Genomic DNA, 15,176 nt, shown 5'->3' with positions numbered 1-15,176 from the left:
AGGCATATAGACAGCAAACATTATGAATCTCGCATTCTCGAAGACACGCACTGACGACATCACGCACGTACGCACGCCCTGGCTGCTAGGAGACGCTATTCTCTTTACCTGGCCCTGATGCGCGCCAGCCAACCAGGCCAAGGCCAGGGGACCTCGAGACCGGCAGCCTCGACGAAGAACCGGAAGGAGGAAGAGGAACGGGAAGGAGGAAGAGTAAGTGGAAGGGTGGGACGAGGACACCAGGCAGGAGTTTTGGGCCCAGAGCTGCTATACCAGCAGGGAGGAGCTGGGAGAAACCGCTGGGGAGGGGGTGGAGGCGGGGCTGAGAGGAGGAGGGCGGAGCTGGGGGAGGGGCCTAGCGGGACTGACAGAAACAATTTGGAGCTGGGTTGAGGGCGGGGCTGGGATAAGAGGCGGGGTGTGGGGCAGGGCCGGGCGGGGCTGAGAGAAACCATTGTGGGCAGGGCCGTGGGAGAGCTGAGCGAGGAGAAGCTGCAGGAAGAGCTCGCGGACTCTTGAGAATCAGCAGGGGGAGGCAGGTGTCCGCTGAGAGAAGGAGGGAGGGGGAGAAAGAAATCACTGGGAGGGGCTGGGGGCGGGGTTTTAAACGCAGCTGCGTGAGAAGTAGGGCTGGGCTGGGAGAGGCGGGGCTCTGGGGGGGGCTGAGAGTGCTGGGGAAGGTTTGGGGGCGGGGCTTTGGAGGCAGCCACAGGAGAAGCAGGTCGGGGCTGCGGGCGGGGCTCGGGGTGGGGCGGGGCTGAGAGAAACTGCTGGGGAGGGGCCGAGGGCGGGGCTTTGGGAGCAGCCGCGGGAGAAGCAGGGCGGGGCAGGGCAGGGAGGGGAGGGGCGGGGCAGGGAGGGGAGGGGCGGGGCAGGGAGGGGAGGGGCGGGGCAGGGAGGGGAGGGGCGGGGCAGGGAGGGGAGGGGCGGGGCAGGGAGGGGCGGGGCTGAGAGAAACTGCTGGCTGAGGTCGGGGCTTTGGAAGCAGCCCCGCGAAGAGCAGGGCGGGGCAATGGGAGAACTGAGCGAGGAGCAGCTGCCGGAGGACCCCTCGGACTCCTGAGAACCAGCTTAGGGGAGCGGGGGCTTGGGGAGGTGTAGGGTGGAATCACGAGAAAGCTCTGTGGGAGGGCCTGGTGCACAGCTCAGCTGCAGCGTGGAGCTGAGGGAAAGCCGGGCGTTCCTGGAGGAGGAGCAGGGCGGGGCTGTGGCAAAGAGCTGTGGGAGCAGATGGGGCGGGGCTGCGGGAAATTGCTGGAGAAGGGGGAGCCAAGCTGCACCAAGGCTGGCGGGTGAGAATGGCGGGGGAGGAGTTAGTGCAGAGCTGGAGGAAAGAGCTGAAAGGTGCTGGGGTGGGCAGAGGGGTAGGAGAAGCGGGACGGGGCTAGAGGAGGCGGAGCTGGGACTGGAGATGCAGGGTGAGCAGGGTGGGGCTGTGGGAAACGAAGCTGGGGGTGGAGCTGCAGCAGGAACTGGGTTAGAGCTTCTGGAGGAGCCGCCTGCAAGAGGAGGGCGTAGTTGTGGGAAAGAGCTGTGGGTGGAACTGGTTAAGTGCTGGGAGGAGGAAGAGCTGGGGGCGGAACATCTGGGGCGGAGCTGCTGGAGGAGGAGCTGGGGGTGGAGATGCTGGTGAAATGAAGCAGAGCCGAACTGGGGGTGGAGCTGTGGGTGGAGCTGGGGGAGGGAGCTGAGGCCCTTCTGTGATGCACCCTTAGGCAAGAGTCAAAACTTGCCCGCCGCGACCTAACTGCACCTCCAGTGTCTACCCCCATAGGGCACGGAAGCAGCAAGAAGGGCGGGAACACTTGACTGGGGTCCATGCAGCTCTAGGCTGTGTCTTGCAGGGCTGAGCCCCCCAGGCCTGCTCTCATGTGTCCTAGCCGCTCTGTCAGTGCCTGCCAGTGGGGTCCAGAGGAACCGTCTCTTTAACGTCTCTTTTGCAGGTGATGAGAAACATCCCCACTCTTAATGTCTTGCCTCCTCCGACCTAAGTCGCCCAGCACACAGCCCAACTTCCCTGGCAAACTTGCTTTTCAAACTCTCTTCTCTATCTCAGTCACGGGCTCAGGTTCTGTAGGGCTGCCATGCTTTACTCCTCTGTCCCTCCCCTTATCTAGTCTCCCGCATTGACTTCATAACCAAGTTCTGGGTCCCTGCCTCTGGAGTGCCTGATGAGACAAAACGGCTCCTCGTCCTGCATCCCCGCTGCTACTTCCAGAATTCAGGCCTCGTGGTCTGGAGCCTGCACTGTTCCATGAGCCCCCTGACCAACCTGGAGGCCTCTGTCTTTCTTCCCTCGGGTCTGTCGTCCACATTCCATCGGCTCAGTTTCTAAGTCACAAATCTGTCCCCAGCAATCCTCTAGTGAAAACGCTGCTGGGCCTTCTCAGGTTTAAGTCCTAGCAGTTCAGGGAGTCGGCTCAGCTCTCCCCACCCTTAAGCCGAACACTCTTTGGGTTCACGCTGTGCTGTTTAGTCACTGGTCCCCACCAGCCTGCTGTTCCAGGTCTCCCTGCTTTGCACCGGCGGTTCCCATGGCCTTGTCCTGGTGCGCTCCTGGCCTCCTTCAAGTCACAACTTTAACGTCACCTTCACAGCCCCACCCCGAGTATTAGAGACTTTCGTCTCCAGCTCTGATAGCATTTTGTACCTCCCCCGTCCCCACCCCACGTTAGGCTCTTGCAACCCAGGGTGGTAATTGCTCTGTAAGAGTCTGTGGCTGCCGCAGGGTCTCTTGAGTTCCTTGAAGGCAAGGCCGGTGTTTTACTCATTTCTGAAACTGGGTGCCCAGGGCACAGTATCTGCTTAGTAAGTGTTGAATGAGCAAAGGGCTGCTTTCTTGTTTTTTCTAGTGAGATGCGCCTACTTCTCCCTGGAGAAGCTCGAGGAAGCAGGAATGCTGGAGATGAGGTGAGGAGGAGAGGGTCCCTCTTTATGGGATGTAGGCCGTAGGGCTGCAGGGGACCTTCAGATCACCAGTTCCAATTCCTATGCATGCTAGCATCCCCTCCTGGGTTCCTTCCCCCCAAGAATGGTTGCCAGCTTCTGCCGAACACCCCAGAACCTGCTTAGAGTGGTTTCAAATCATGAATGAGGATCCCCGGGATGGTGGGTGGCCGTTGCTCCTCCCGTGGCCTCTTGTTTGAAGAACTAGAACTCGCATAATGAGCTGGATAGTCACCATGTGGCTGCTAGCAGGGAAGCCCTTGGTGGCCACATAAGGGCTCCCTTTTCCAACTCTCTCAGCTGCTCCTCACTCTCACTCCTGGGTGTGCTGGGCAGTGGGGTGCAATGCGCACGTAGGTGCACACGCTCCCTGGGCGGCAGCGAGCAGCAGAGGTCTGATCTGTGGTCGGATGAGGAGAGGAAGTGCAAGTAAAGCAGCTGCAGCGGTGAGTGGGCCTAGGAAGAATGGCATCAACAGGCCAGGCAGGGATGTGGGTGGTGTTCGGCTAACCCTGAGAAAGGGACCAGAATGCACCTGAGTCTTGATTTTCATTCCCAATAGCAGGTCAGCACCAAACCCAAAAACGCTCTGATTTCTGCCTTCCATGCCACACTCTCTTCACCTGCTGCCTTCTCACTCCTCTCATTAACAATGTCCTGGCAGGAACAAGACTTTCCCCTCCCTCTCTTCTCGTCTCTTAGCAGGTCAGGTCGGCCTTCACCTCCCTAGACCCGTCCTGCTCCTGCCTTCCCCTGTGGGGCCCTCCGTGGATGCTCTGGAGTCCCGGGCAGTAGTCAGCCAACTGCAGGCATGCGGGGCCCTCTCGGGTTCCTTGCTGTGCTCCCTTGAAACCACTGTGCCTGGCTGCACCCCAGTAGCACACACTCAACTGACCCCCACTCCTGGGGCCAGCGGTGTGTTTCCTCAAGTTCTGCTTGCTTCTTCAGGCCTTGCTTGCATGCCTATCATGCCACACATCATATCTCTTTTAGGAAGTCCTTGCCTTTTCCAAAGATCCTGCTTTGCAGCTGACTGTACCCTCTGCCTGCCTCCCCCAGGATACTGCCTCCTTCCTGAAACCACAGCCCCCGCTCAGGTCTTCCTTCCTTCCTCATCACCAGGGAGCCCCCTGCAGAGCTCCCTGTCCATCCCGGTGGCCTTCTGAGCCTCGCCTCCCCTTCCTTCCCCTCCCATCCCTTCCCCTCCCCTCCCCTTCCCTCTCCCCCCTTCCCTCTCCCCCCTTCCCTACCCTACCCTACCCTGCCCCCCCACCCCCTGCCCCCAACCCTGCCCTCTCCTGCTCTGTCCTCTCCCTCCATGGCAGGCTAGCCTCCCTGGCTAGAGCTGTCCCTTGCGAATTTGCCATCACCTTGCCTCTCTGTGCTCAGCATCCCCGGCTGTGCAGTCCTTCTCTTCTGCCCACGTGCTCCCCTAGAGAAGCATTCTTTTTGCTCAGCCTAATTTCCGTGCAACTCCTCCTGTTTTCTGAGCCTGTCACCCCCTTCCTCTTCCCTTGCCTCCCCACTGACACTTTGCAGAGTGCAGCCACCTCCCCTCACTGTGCTTCTTTGTCTCTGAGGCCCAGGAGGAAGTTGCCCTCCTCTGGAGAGGGTTCACGTTTGATTCTGCCTAGTGTTCCGGGGCACAGCCAGTCTGGGACCGCTTTGACCCTGATTCATGGTTTCCCTTCAGATGCTTCTTGGTCAGCCTGCTTTCCTCGTCTAGGAAATGGCTTTTGCCCATTTTTCTTTTTCTTTCTTTCTTTTTCATTTTTTTTTTAGACGGAGTTTTGCTCTCGTTGCCCAGGCTGGTGCAATCTCGGCTCACCACAACCTCTGCCTTCTGGGCTCAAGCGATTCTCCTTCCTCAGTCTCCTGAGTGCTGGGATTACAGGTATGCGCCACCATGCCTGGCTAAGTTTGTATTTTTAGTAGAGATGGGGTTTCTCCTTGTTGATTGGACTGGTCTCGAACTTCGACCTCAGGTGATCCACCCGCCTCGGCCTCCCAAAGTGCTGGGGTTACAGGCGTAAGCCACCGTGCCTGGCTTGCCCATTTTTCTATTGAGTCATTTGCCTTGTTGGTATGGAGTGGTAGGAGCTCTTTCTGAATTCTGCCTCTAACCCCATGTTGGCTTTTTGTATTTCAGAGACCTCGTCTGCTCAGGGGCTTGTTCTTACATCTTTTGCAGGGCTGTTTTGAACTCAGTATTCGCTTAAGCACTCCAAATTGTAAGTAACCCCAGAGGTCATGGAGTGTCCCACTGCCCCTCCATCTGGAGGCAGTGACCCCTCTCCCACAGAGGAGGTGCTCGCATGCGTCCAGTGCCCTGCCCATTAGATTAGGGAGGGTTCCCTTTTTTGCTCTCTTGCACTCATTTGTCCGCCTTTTAGCTTTCCTTTTCTGCCCTGACTCTCACAGGGTCGTGTGAACGTGTGGTGTAGCAGGAGGAGAGAGGTAAAGTGGAGGAATAGGAGCTGGAGGGGAGGAGGAGGGAAGAAAAAAGGAGGGGGAGGGGGAGGAGAGGGAGTGGGTTGGAGGAGGGAAGGAGGAGGAGAAGGAGAGGAGGAGGAGATGAGACCAAGGAGAAGAGGTGAAGGAAGAGAGGAGGACACAGAAAAGAGAAGAAAGAGGAGAGGAGGAGACGGAGAAGAGGAGGAGGAGCAGCAAAGGAGGAAGAAGAGGAAGAGGAGTAGAAGAGCAAGTGAGGAGGAGGAGGGGGGAGTAGGAGGAGAGGAGAAGGAGAGCAGGAGAAGGAGAGGCAGATGTGGAGGAGAGGAGGTGGAGGACAGGAGGGGATGAGAAAGAGGAGGAGAAAAGGAGAGGGATGGGGGGAGGAGGAAGAGAAAAGAACAGGAGAAGGAGAAGAGGAGGAGTGAGAGAAAAGAGGAGGAGAGGAGGGGGAGGACGGGGAGGAAGGGAGAAGGAGAGAAATAGGAGGGAGGAAAGGAGGAGAGGTGTAGGAGGAAGAGGAGAGGACGAGAGGAGGAGCAGAGGAGGAGGAGAAGGAGAGGAAGGGGAGGAGATTTGGAGGAAGAGGAGAGGTGGAGGAAGAAAGGAGGAGGCGGAGAAGAGGAGAAAGCAGAGAGGAGGAGGCTGGAGAAAGGAGCAGGAGGAGAGGAGGAGGAGGAAAGGAGGAAGAGGAAGAGTGGAATAAGAGGAGCAGAGGAAAAGGAGGAGGGGGTGGGGAGGAGTGGAGAGGAGAGGAGGAGGAACAGAGTTGCAGGAGGTGGAAGAGAGAAGAGGAGAAGGAGGAGAGGAAGAGAGAAGGAAATGAGAAGGAGAAAAGTAGGAAGAAGAGAGAAGAGAGAGAGAGGAGAGGATGAGGAGGAGGAGAGGAGAAGGAGAGCAGGAGAAAAGTAGGAAGAAGAAGAGAGAGAGAGAGGAGAGGATGAGGAGGAGGAGAGGAGAAGGAGAGCAGGAGGTGGGAGGAGGAGGAGAGTAAGAGGAGGAAATGAGGAAGAAAGAAGGACAGAAGGTGGAGAGGAGGAAGAGGGGAGGAGAGGAGGAGAAGGAAACGAGGAGGAGGACGAGGCTGCACCACCCTTATCAGGTTCCAGTTCTCGGTGCGCCCCGTTCTGCAAGACACTCTCCTGTGGTCAGCCCTGGCCTGCAGAGGATTCCCGCGCTGGATCTCTGAGGGATGCTGGCGCCCTCTCTGCAGCACATTCCTGATGCCCTTGCTGACACGTGTCCTCTGGGTCCTCTCCTGAAACCTGATCCTCCGGGGTGTCTTCTGGCCTCACCTCTTCTGTCCAGTTCCAGCAAGCTCACTTTGCTTAGCCTTTGAATCCCTTCCTTCACTGTCTGCCGTGACAATTCGGGCCTTTCACCGTCACTCAGGCCTGGACCATCACTGTTGCCCATCCCATGCCATCAACGGGTTTGCCCCATCCCTTCGGCTCCCTACCAGGGCATTCAGTTGTGTTGAGCAGCAGAGTGTCTCCAAGTCCCCACTGGTTGAGCTGCATCCGGGTCCCATCCCACAGGGACCCCCCCTGGCCGCTGCAGGTGCATGCTGATCCTGCAGCTCCTCAAGGGTGTCATCGCTTTCCCCCTTCCCAGACCCAGCACACCCTGCCTGCATGGCGCTGTGCTGCACCTTCACTCTGGTCACGGGTCTGGCAGTCGGCTCACCAATTCCTCCTGCTTCCCTGGGACTCGCCGGCTTTTAGCACTGCAATTCACTCAGCAAACTGGGACTGTTGGTCACCCTACCTGGCAGCCAGTGATAAGGTGAGGGCCACTCCTGGGAGGGAGGACACCTGTGGGGAAAATTCTTGTGTTATTTATTTCTCCTTCGGGATAGGGTGCCTGCAGCGCTTCATGGGAGGGGGTGGGCTGATGCTGCGGACTCAGAAGTTTCAAGGGCATCTGGGGAGACCAGATATTCAGAGACCTTCTCCTAGATGTGCCTGTTCCATGTATCAGGGACGCAGGTTTTCCCAACAGGGCTGGTGTCATTGGCATGACAGACCTGCCTTGGCTGAGCGTTCACCCGTCTTTGGAGTTCAGCCACCTTAGCAAGTCCTGGGTTTGTTCTTCAGACTTCGCTGCTCGCCCATTGCCTGGATCGGGCTGGAAGGGTGGTCCAGGGGTTAGCAGGTGACGACGTGGCCGGAAGGGTGTTCCAGTGTTTAGCCGGAGATGATGGGGCCGGAAGGGTGGTCCAGGGTTTAGCAGGTGACGACGTGGCCGGAAGGGTGTTCCAGGGGTTAGCCGGAGATGACGGGGCCGGAAGGGCGGTCCAGGGGTTAGCAGGTGACGAGGGGGCCGGAAGCGTGGTCCAGGGGTTAGCCGGAGAGGACGGGGCCAGAAGGGTGGTCCAGGGTTTAGCAGGTGACGACGGGGCCGGAAGGGTGGTCCACGGGTAAGCAGGAGACGACGGGGCCGGAAGGGTGGTCCAGGGGTTAGCAGGAGACGAGGGGCCCGGAAGGGTGGTCCAGGGGTTTGCAGGAGACGACGGGGCCGGAAGGGTGGTCCAGGGGTTAGCAGGAGACGACGGGGCCAGAAGGGTGGTCCATGGGTTGGCAGGAGACAACGGGGCCAGAAAGGAGGTCCAGGGGTTAGCCGGAGATGACGGGGCCAGAAGGGTGGCCCAGGGTTTAGGCGGAGATGACGGGGCCAGAAGGGAGGTCCAGGGTTTAGCAGGGGACGACGGGGCCGGAAGGGTGGTCCAGGGGTTAGCAGGAGACTTCGGGGCCGGAAGGGTGGTCCAGGGGTTAGCCGGAGACGACATGGCCGGAAGGGTGGTCCAGGGGTTACCAGGTGACGACGGGGCCGGAAGGGTGGTCCAGGGGTTAGCCAGAGACGACGGGGCCGGAAGGGTGGTCCAGGGTTTAGCAGGTGATGACGGGAACGGAAGGGTGGTCCAGGGGTTAGCCGGAGACGACATGGCCGGAAGGGTGGTCCAGGTATTAGCCGGAGAAGACGGGGCCGGAAGGGTGGTCCAGCGTTTAGCAGGTGACGACGGTGCCGGAAGGGTGGTCCAGGGGTTAGCAGGAGACGACGGGGCCGGAAGGGTGGTCCAGGGGTTAGCACGTGACGACGGGGCCGGAAGCGTGGTCCAGGGGTTACCAGGAGATGACTTGTCCGGAAGGGTGTTCCAGGGGTTAGCAGCTGTCGACGGGGCCGGAAGGGTGTTCCAGGGTTTAGCAGGTGACGACGGGGCCGGACGGGTGGTCGAGGGGTTAGCAGGAGACGACGGGGCCAGAAGGGTGGTCCAGGGGTTAGCCGGAGACGACGGGGCCGGAAAGGTGTTCCAGGGGTTAGCAGGAGACGACAGGGCCCAAGGGTGGTGCAGGGGTTAGCAGGAGATGACTTGTCCGGAAGGGTGTTCCACGGGTTAGCAGCTGTCGACGGGGCCGGAAGGGTGTTCCAGGGTTTAGCAGGTGGCGACGGGGCCGGACGGGTGGTCGAGGGGTTAGCAGGAGACGACGGGGCCAGAAGGGTGGTCCAGGGGTTAGCCGGAGACGACGGGGCCGGAAAGGTGTTCCAGGGGTTAGCAGGAGACGACAGGGCCCAAGGGTGGTGCAGGGGTTAGCAGGAGATGACTTGTCCGGAAGGGTGTTCCACGGGTTAGCAGGTGACGACGGGGCCGGAAGGGTGTTCCAGGGTTTAGCAGGAGACGACGGGGACGCAAGGGTAGTCCAGGGGTTAGCAGGAGACGACGGGGCCTGAAGGGTGGTCCAGGGGTTAGCCGGAGACAACGGGGCCGGAAGCATGGTCCAGGGGTTATCCGGAGACGACTGGGCCGGAAGGGTGGTCCAGGGCTTAGCCGCAGATGACGGGGCCGGAAGGGTGGTCCAGGGTTTAGCAGGTGACAACGGGGCCGGAAGGGTGGTCCACGGTTTAGCCGGAGAAGACGTGGCCGGAAGGGTGGTCCAGGGTTTTGCAGGTGACGACGGGGCCGGAAGGGTGGTCCAGGCGTTAGCAGGAGATGACGGGGCCGGAAGGGTGGTCCAGGGGTTAGCAGGAGACGACGGGGCGGAAGGGTGGCCAGGGTTTAGAAGGAGACGACGGGGCTGGAAGGGTGGTCCAGGGGTTAGCAGGAGATGACTTGGCCGGAAGGGTGGTCCATGGGTTAGCAGGTGACGACGGGGCCGGAAGGGTGTTTCAGGGTTTAGCCAGAGATGACGGGGCCGGAAGGGTGGTCCAGGGGTTAGCAGCAGACCACGGGCCCGGAAGGGTGGTCCAGGGGTTAGCCGGAGACGACGGGGCCGGAAGGGTGGTCCAGGGGTTAGCAGGAGACGACGGGGCCGGAAGGGTGGTCCAGGGGTTAGCAGCTGACGTCGGGGCCGCAAGGGTGGTCCAGGGGTTAGCAGGTGACGGCGGGGTCGGAAGGGTGGTCCAGGGTTTAGCAGGTGACGACGGGGACGGAAGGGTGGTCCAGGGATTAGCAGGGGACGACGGGGCCGGAAGTGTGGTTCAGGGGTTAGCAGGAGACTACGGGGCCGGAAAGGTGGTCCAGGGGTTAGCCGGAGAAGATGTGGCCGGAACGGTGGTCCAGGGCTTAGCCGGAGATGACGGGGCCAAAAGGATGGTCCAGGGTTTAGAAGGTGACGACGGGGCCGGAAGAGTGGTCGAGGGGTTAACAGGAGACGACGGGGCCGGAAGGGTGTTCCAGGGAATAGCAGGAGATGACGGGGCCGGAAGGGTGGTCCGGGGTTAGCAGGTGATGACGGTACCGGAAGGGTGGGCCAGGGCTTAGCCGGAGATGACGGGGCCGGAAGGGTGGTCCGGGGTTAGCAGGAGACGACGGGGCCGGTAGTGTGGTCCAGGGGTTAGCTGGAGACGACATGGCCGGAAGGGTTGTCCAGGGCTTAGCCGGAGAGGACAGGGCCGGAAGGGTGGTCCAGGGTTTAGCCGGAGATGACGGGGCCGGAAGGCTGTACCAGGGTTTAGCAGGTGGCGACGGGGCCGGATGGGTGGTCGAGGGGTTAGCAGGAGACGATGGGGCCAGAAGTGTGGTCCAGGGTATAGCAGGAGACGACGGGTCCGGAAGGGTGGTCCAGGGTTTAGCAGGTGACGACGGGGCCGGAAGGGTGGTCCAGGGCTAAGCCGGAGATGACGGGGCCTGAAGGGTGGTCCAGGGTTTAGCAGGTGACGACGGGGCCGGAAGGCTGGTCAAGGGGTTAGCAGGAGACTACGGGGCCGGAAGGCTGGTCCAGGGGTTAGCCGGAGAAGACGTGGCCGGAAGGGTGGTCCAGGGCTTATCCGGAGATGAGGGGGCCGGAAGGGTGGTCCACGGTTTAGCAGGTGACAACGGGGCCGGAAGGGTGGTCGAGGGGTTAGCAGGAGGCGACGGGGCCGGAAGGGTGGTCCAGGGGTTAGCAGGAGACGACAGGGCCGGAAGGGTGGTCCAGGGGTTAGCAGCTGACGTCGGGGTCGGAAGGGTGGCCCAGGGTTTAGCAGGTGACGACGGGGACGGAAGGGTGGTACAGGGATTAGCAGGGGACGACGGGGCCGGAAGGGTGGTTCAGGGTTTAGCAGGAGACTACGGGGCCGGAAGGGTGGTCCAGGGGTTCGCCGGAGAAGACGTGGCCGGAAGGGTGGTCCAGGGCTTAGCCGGAGATGACGGGGCCAGAAGGATGGTCCAGGGTTTAGAAGGTGACGACGGGGCCGGAAGAGTGGTCGAGGGGTTAACAGGAGACGACGGGGCCGGAAGGGTGTTCCAGGGAATAGCAGGAGACGACGGGGCCGGAAGGGTGGTCCAAGGTTTAGCAGGAGACGACAGGGCCGGAAGGGTGGTCCAAGGGTTAGCAGGAGATGACTTGTCCGGAAGGGTGTTCCAGGGGTTAGCAGGTGACGGGGCCGGAAGGGTGTTCCAGGGTTTAGCCGGAGACGATGGGGCTGGAAGGGTGGTCCAGGGATTAGCAGGTGACGACGGGGCCGGAAGCGTGGTCCAGGGGTTACCAGGAGATGACTTGTCCGGAAGGGTGTTCCAGGGGTTAGCAGGTGATGACGGGGCTGGAAGTGTGTTCCAGGGTTTAGCCGGAGACGACGGGGCCGGAAGGGTGGTCCAGGGTTTAGCACGTGACGACGGGGCCGGAAGGGTGGTCCAGGGGTTAGCAGGAGACGATGGGGCCGGAAGGCTGGTCCAGGGGTTAGCCGGAGAAGACGTGGCCGGAAGGGTGGTCCAGGGCTTATCCGGAGATGAGGGGGCCGGAGGGGTGGTCCAGGGTTTAGCAGGTGACGACGGGGCCGGCAGGGTGGTCCAGGGTTTAGCAGGTGACGACGGGGCCGGAATGGTGGTCCAGGGTTTAGCCGGAGATGACGGGGCCGGAAGGGTGGTCCAGGGTTTAGCAGGTTGCGACAGGGCCGGACGGGTGGTCGAGGGGTTAGCAGGAGACGACGGGGCCGGAAGGGTGGTCCAGGGGTTAGCCGGAGACGACATGGCCGGAAGGGTGGTCCAGGGTTTAGCCGGAGAGGACGGGGCCGGAAGGGTGGTCCAGGGTTTAGCAGGTGACGACGGGGCCGGAAGGGTGTTCCACGGGTTAGCAGGAGACGACGGGGCCTGAAGGATGGTCCAGGGTTTAGCAGGTGACGACGGGGTCGGAAGGGTGGTCCAGGCTTTAGCAGGAGACGATGGGGTCGGAAGGGTGGTCCAGGGTTTAGCAGGTGACGACGTGGCCGGAAGGGTGGTCCAGGGCTTAGCCGGAGATGACGGGGCCGGAAGGGTGGTCCAGGGTTTAGCAGGTGACGACGGGGCCGGAAGGGTGGTCCAGGGGTTAGCAGGAGACGACGGGGCCGGAAGGGTGGTCCAGGGCTTAGCCGGAGAGGACGGGGCCGGAAGCGTGGTCCAGGGTTTAGCCGGAGATGACGGGGCCGGAAGAGTGGTCCAGGGTTTAGCAGGTTGCGACGGGGCCAGACAGCTGGTCGAGGGGTTAGCAGGAGACGACGGGGCCGGAAGGGTGGTCCAGGGGTTAGCCGGAGACGACATGGCCGGAAGGGTGGTCCAGGGTTTAGACGGAGAGGACGGGTCCGGAAGGGTGGTCCAGGATTTAGCAGGTGACGACGGGGCCGGAAGGGTGGTCCAGGGGTTAGAAGGAGACGACGGTGCTGGAAGGGTGTTCCAGGGGTTAGCAGGAGACGACGGGGCCGGAAGGGTGGTCCACGGGTTAGCAGCAGACGACGGGGCCTGAAGGGTGGTCCAGGGTTTAGCAGGTGACGACGGGGTCAGAAGTGTGTTCCAGGGGTTAGGAGGAGACGACGCGGCCGGAAGGGTGTTCCAGGGGTTAGCAGGAGACGACGGGGCCGGAAGGGAGGTCCAGGGTTTAGCCGCAGATGACTGGGACGGAAGGGTGGTCCAGGGATTAGCAGGTGACGATGGGGCCAGAAGGGTGGTCCAGGGCTGAGCCGGAGATGACGGGGCCTGAAGGGTGGTCCACGGGTTGGCAGGAGACTACGGGGCCAGAAGGCTGCTCCAGGGGTTAGCCGGAGATGACTTGGCCGGAAGGGTGGTCCAGGGTTTAGCAGGAGACGACGGGGCCGGAAGGGTGGTCCAGGGTTTAGCAGGTGACGACGGGGCCGGAAGGGTGGTCCACGGGTTAGCAGGTTGCGACGGGGCCGGACGGGTGGTCGAGGGGTTAGCAGGAGACGACGGGGCCGGAAGGGTGGTCCAGGGGTTAGCCGGAGACGACATGGCCGGAAGGGTGGTCCAGGGCTTAGCCGGAGAGGACGGGGACGGAAGCGTGGTCCAGGGTTTAGCAGGTGATGACGCGGCCGTGAGGGTGGTCCAGGGGTTACCAGGAGACGACGGGGCCGGAAGGGTGGTCCAGGGTTTAGCAGGTGACGAAGGGGTCGGAAGGGTGGTCCAGGGTTTAGCCGGAGACGATGGGGTCAGAAGGGTGGTCCAGGGGTTAGCAGGTGACGACGGGGCCGGAAGGGTGGTCCACGGGTTAGCAGGAGACGACGGGGCTGGAAAGGTGGTCCAGGGATTAGCAGGTGACGACGGGGCCGGAAGGGTGGTCCAGGGTTTAGCAGGTGATGACGGGGCCGGGAGGGTGGTCCAGGGGATAGCAGGGGACGACGGGGCCGGAAGCGTGGTCCAGGGGTTCGCAGGAGACGACGGGGCCGGAAGGGTGGTACAGGGGTTAGCAGGTGACGACGGGGCCAGAAGCGTGGTCCCGGGGTTAGCCGGAGAGGACGGGGCCGGAAGGGTGGTCCAGGGTTTAGCAAGTGACGACGTGGCCGGAAGGGTGGTCCACGGCTGAGCCGGAGATGACGGGCCAGAAGGGTGGTCCAGGGTTTAGCAGGTGACGACGTGGCCGGAAGGGTGGTCCAGGGCTGAGCCGGAGACGATGGGGCCGGAATGGAGGTCCAGGGTTAGCCGGAGACAACGGGGCCGGAAGCGTGGTCCAGGGGTTAGCCGGAGACGACATGGCCGGAAGCGTGGTCCAGGGGTTAGCCGGAGATGACTTGTCCGAAAGGGTGTTCCACGGGTTAGCAGGTGACGACGGGGCCGGAAGGGTGTTCCAGGGTTCAGCAGGAGACGACGGGGACGGAAGGGTCGTCCAGGGGTTAGCAGGAGACGACGGGGCAGGAATGGAAGTCCAGGGGTTAGCCGGAGACAACGGGGCCGGAAGCATGGTCCAGGGGTTATCCGGAGACGACGGGGCCGGAAGGGTGGTCCAGGGCTTAGCCGGAGATGACGGGGCCGGAAGGGTGGTCCAGGGTTTAGCAGGTGACGACGGGGTAGGAAGGGTGGTCCAGGGGTTAGCAGGAGACGACGGGGCCGGAAGGGTGGTCCAGGGTTTAGCAGGAGACGACGGGGCCTGAAGGGTGGTCCAGGGTGTAGCAGGTGACGACGGGGTCAGAAGTGTGTTCCAGGGGTTAGCAGGATACGACGCGGCCGGAAGGGTGGTCGAGGGGTTAGCAGGAGTCGACGGGGCCGGAAGGGAGGTCCAGGGTTTAGCCGCAGATGACTGGGCCGGAAGGGTGTTCCAGGGATTAGCAGGTGACAACGGGGCTGGAAGGGTGGTCCAGGGGTTAGCCGGAGACGACGGGGCCAGAAGGGTGGTCCAGGGGTTAGCCGGAGACGACATGGCCGGAAGGGTGGTCCAGGGCTTAGCCGGAGACGACGGGCCCGGAAGGGTGGTCCAGGGTTTAGCAGGTGACGACGGGTCCGGAAGGGTGGTCCAGGGGTTAGCAGGAGACTACGGGGCCGGAAGTCTCGTCCATGGGTTAGCAGGAAAAGATGTGGCCGGAAGGGTGGTCCAGGGCTTAGCCAGAGATGACGGGGCCGGAAGGGTGGTCCAGGGTTTAGCAGGTGACGACGGGGCCGGAAGGGTGGTCGAGGGGTTAGCAGGAGACGACGGGGCCGGAAGGGTGGTCCAGGGAATAGCAGGAGACGACGGGGCCGGAAGTGTGGTCCAGGGGTTAGCTGGAGACGACAGGGCCGGAAGGGTGATCCAGGGTTTAGCCAGAGATGACGGGGCCGGAAGGCTGTTCCAGGGTTTAGCAGGTGGCGACGGGGCCGGACGGGTGGTCGAGGGTTAGCAGGAGACGATGGGGCCAGAAGTGTGGTCCAGAGTATAGCAGGAGACGACGGGGCCGGAAGGGTGGTCCAGGGGTTAGCAGGAGATGACTTGTCCGGAAGGGTGTTCCAGGGGTTAGCAGGTGACGACGGGGCCGGAAGCGTGGTCCAGGGGTTACCAGGAGATGACTTGTCCGGAAGGGTGTTCCAGGGGTCAGCAGGTGACGACGGGGCCGGAAGGGTGTTCCAGGGT

At 62.0% G+C, this 15,176-nt stretch overlaps 1 protein-coding gene across 6 annotated transcripts in view; it reads left to right on the top strand.

Annotated features, from left to right (window-relative positions):
• The first annotated feature begins 72 nt into the window (after nt 1-72).
• LOC129395209 (melanoma-associated antigen 9-like) overlaps nt 73-15,176 on the top strand; it is a 69,835-nt gene continuing 54,731 nt past the window's right edge. The window contains exons 1-6 of one of the 6 annotated variants that reach the window (XM_063601497.1): nt 73-213; nt 2,853-2,910; nt 4,729-4,840; nt 5,096-5,177; nt 5,368-5,403; nt 6,500-7,182. Coding sequence is in view for 1 of the 6 variants with exons in the window: in XM_063601500.1 (XP_063457570.1) it covers nt 11,037-11,966 (930 nt within the window). In the remaining 5 variants the exon portion in view is untranslated. Of the gene's footprint in view, nt 214-445; nt 536-2,852; nt 2,911-4,728; nt 4,841-5,095; nt 5,178-5,367; nt 5,651-6,499; nt 7,183-7,398; nt 13,067-15,176 lie in introns of those variants that run through there. The other 5 variants (XM_063601496.1, XM_063601500.1, XM_055106142.2 and 2 more) reach the window with 5 other exon arrangements.

Source organism: Pan paniscus, chromosome X, assembly GCF_029289425.2.
Source record: "Pan paniscus chromosome X, NHGRI_mPanPan1-v2.0_pri, whole genome shotgun sequence".
Taxonomy (NCBI): domain Eukaryota; kingdom Metazoa; phylum Chordata; class Mammalia; order Primates; family Hominidae; genus Pan; species Pan paniscus.
The sequence above is the reverse complement of the archived record's forward strand: the minus strand, read 5'-3'. Positions and strand labels throughout refer to the sequence as shown.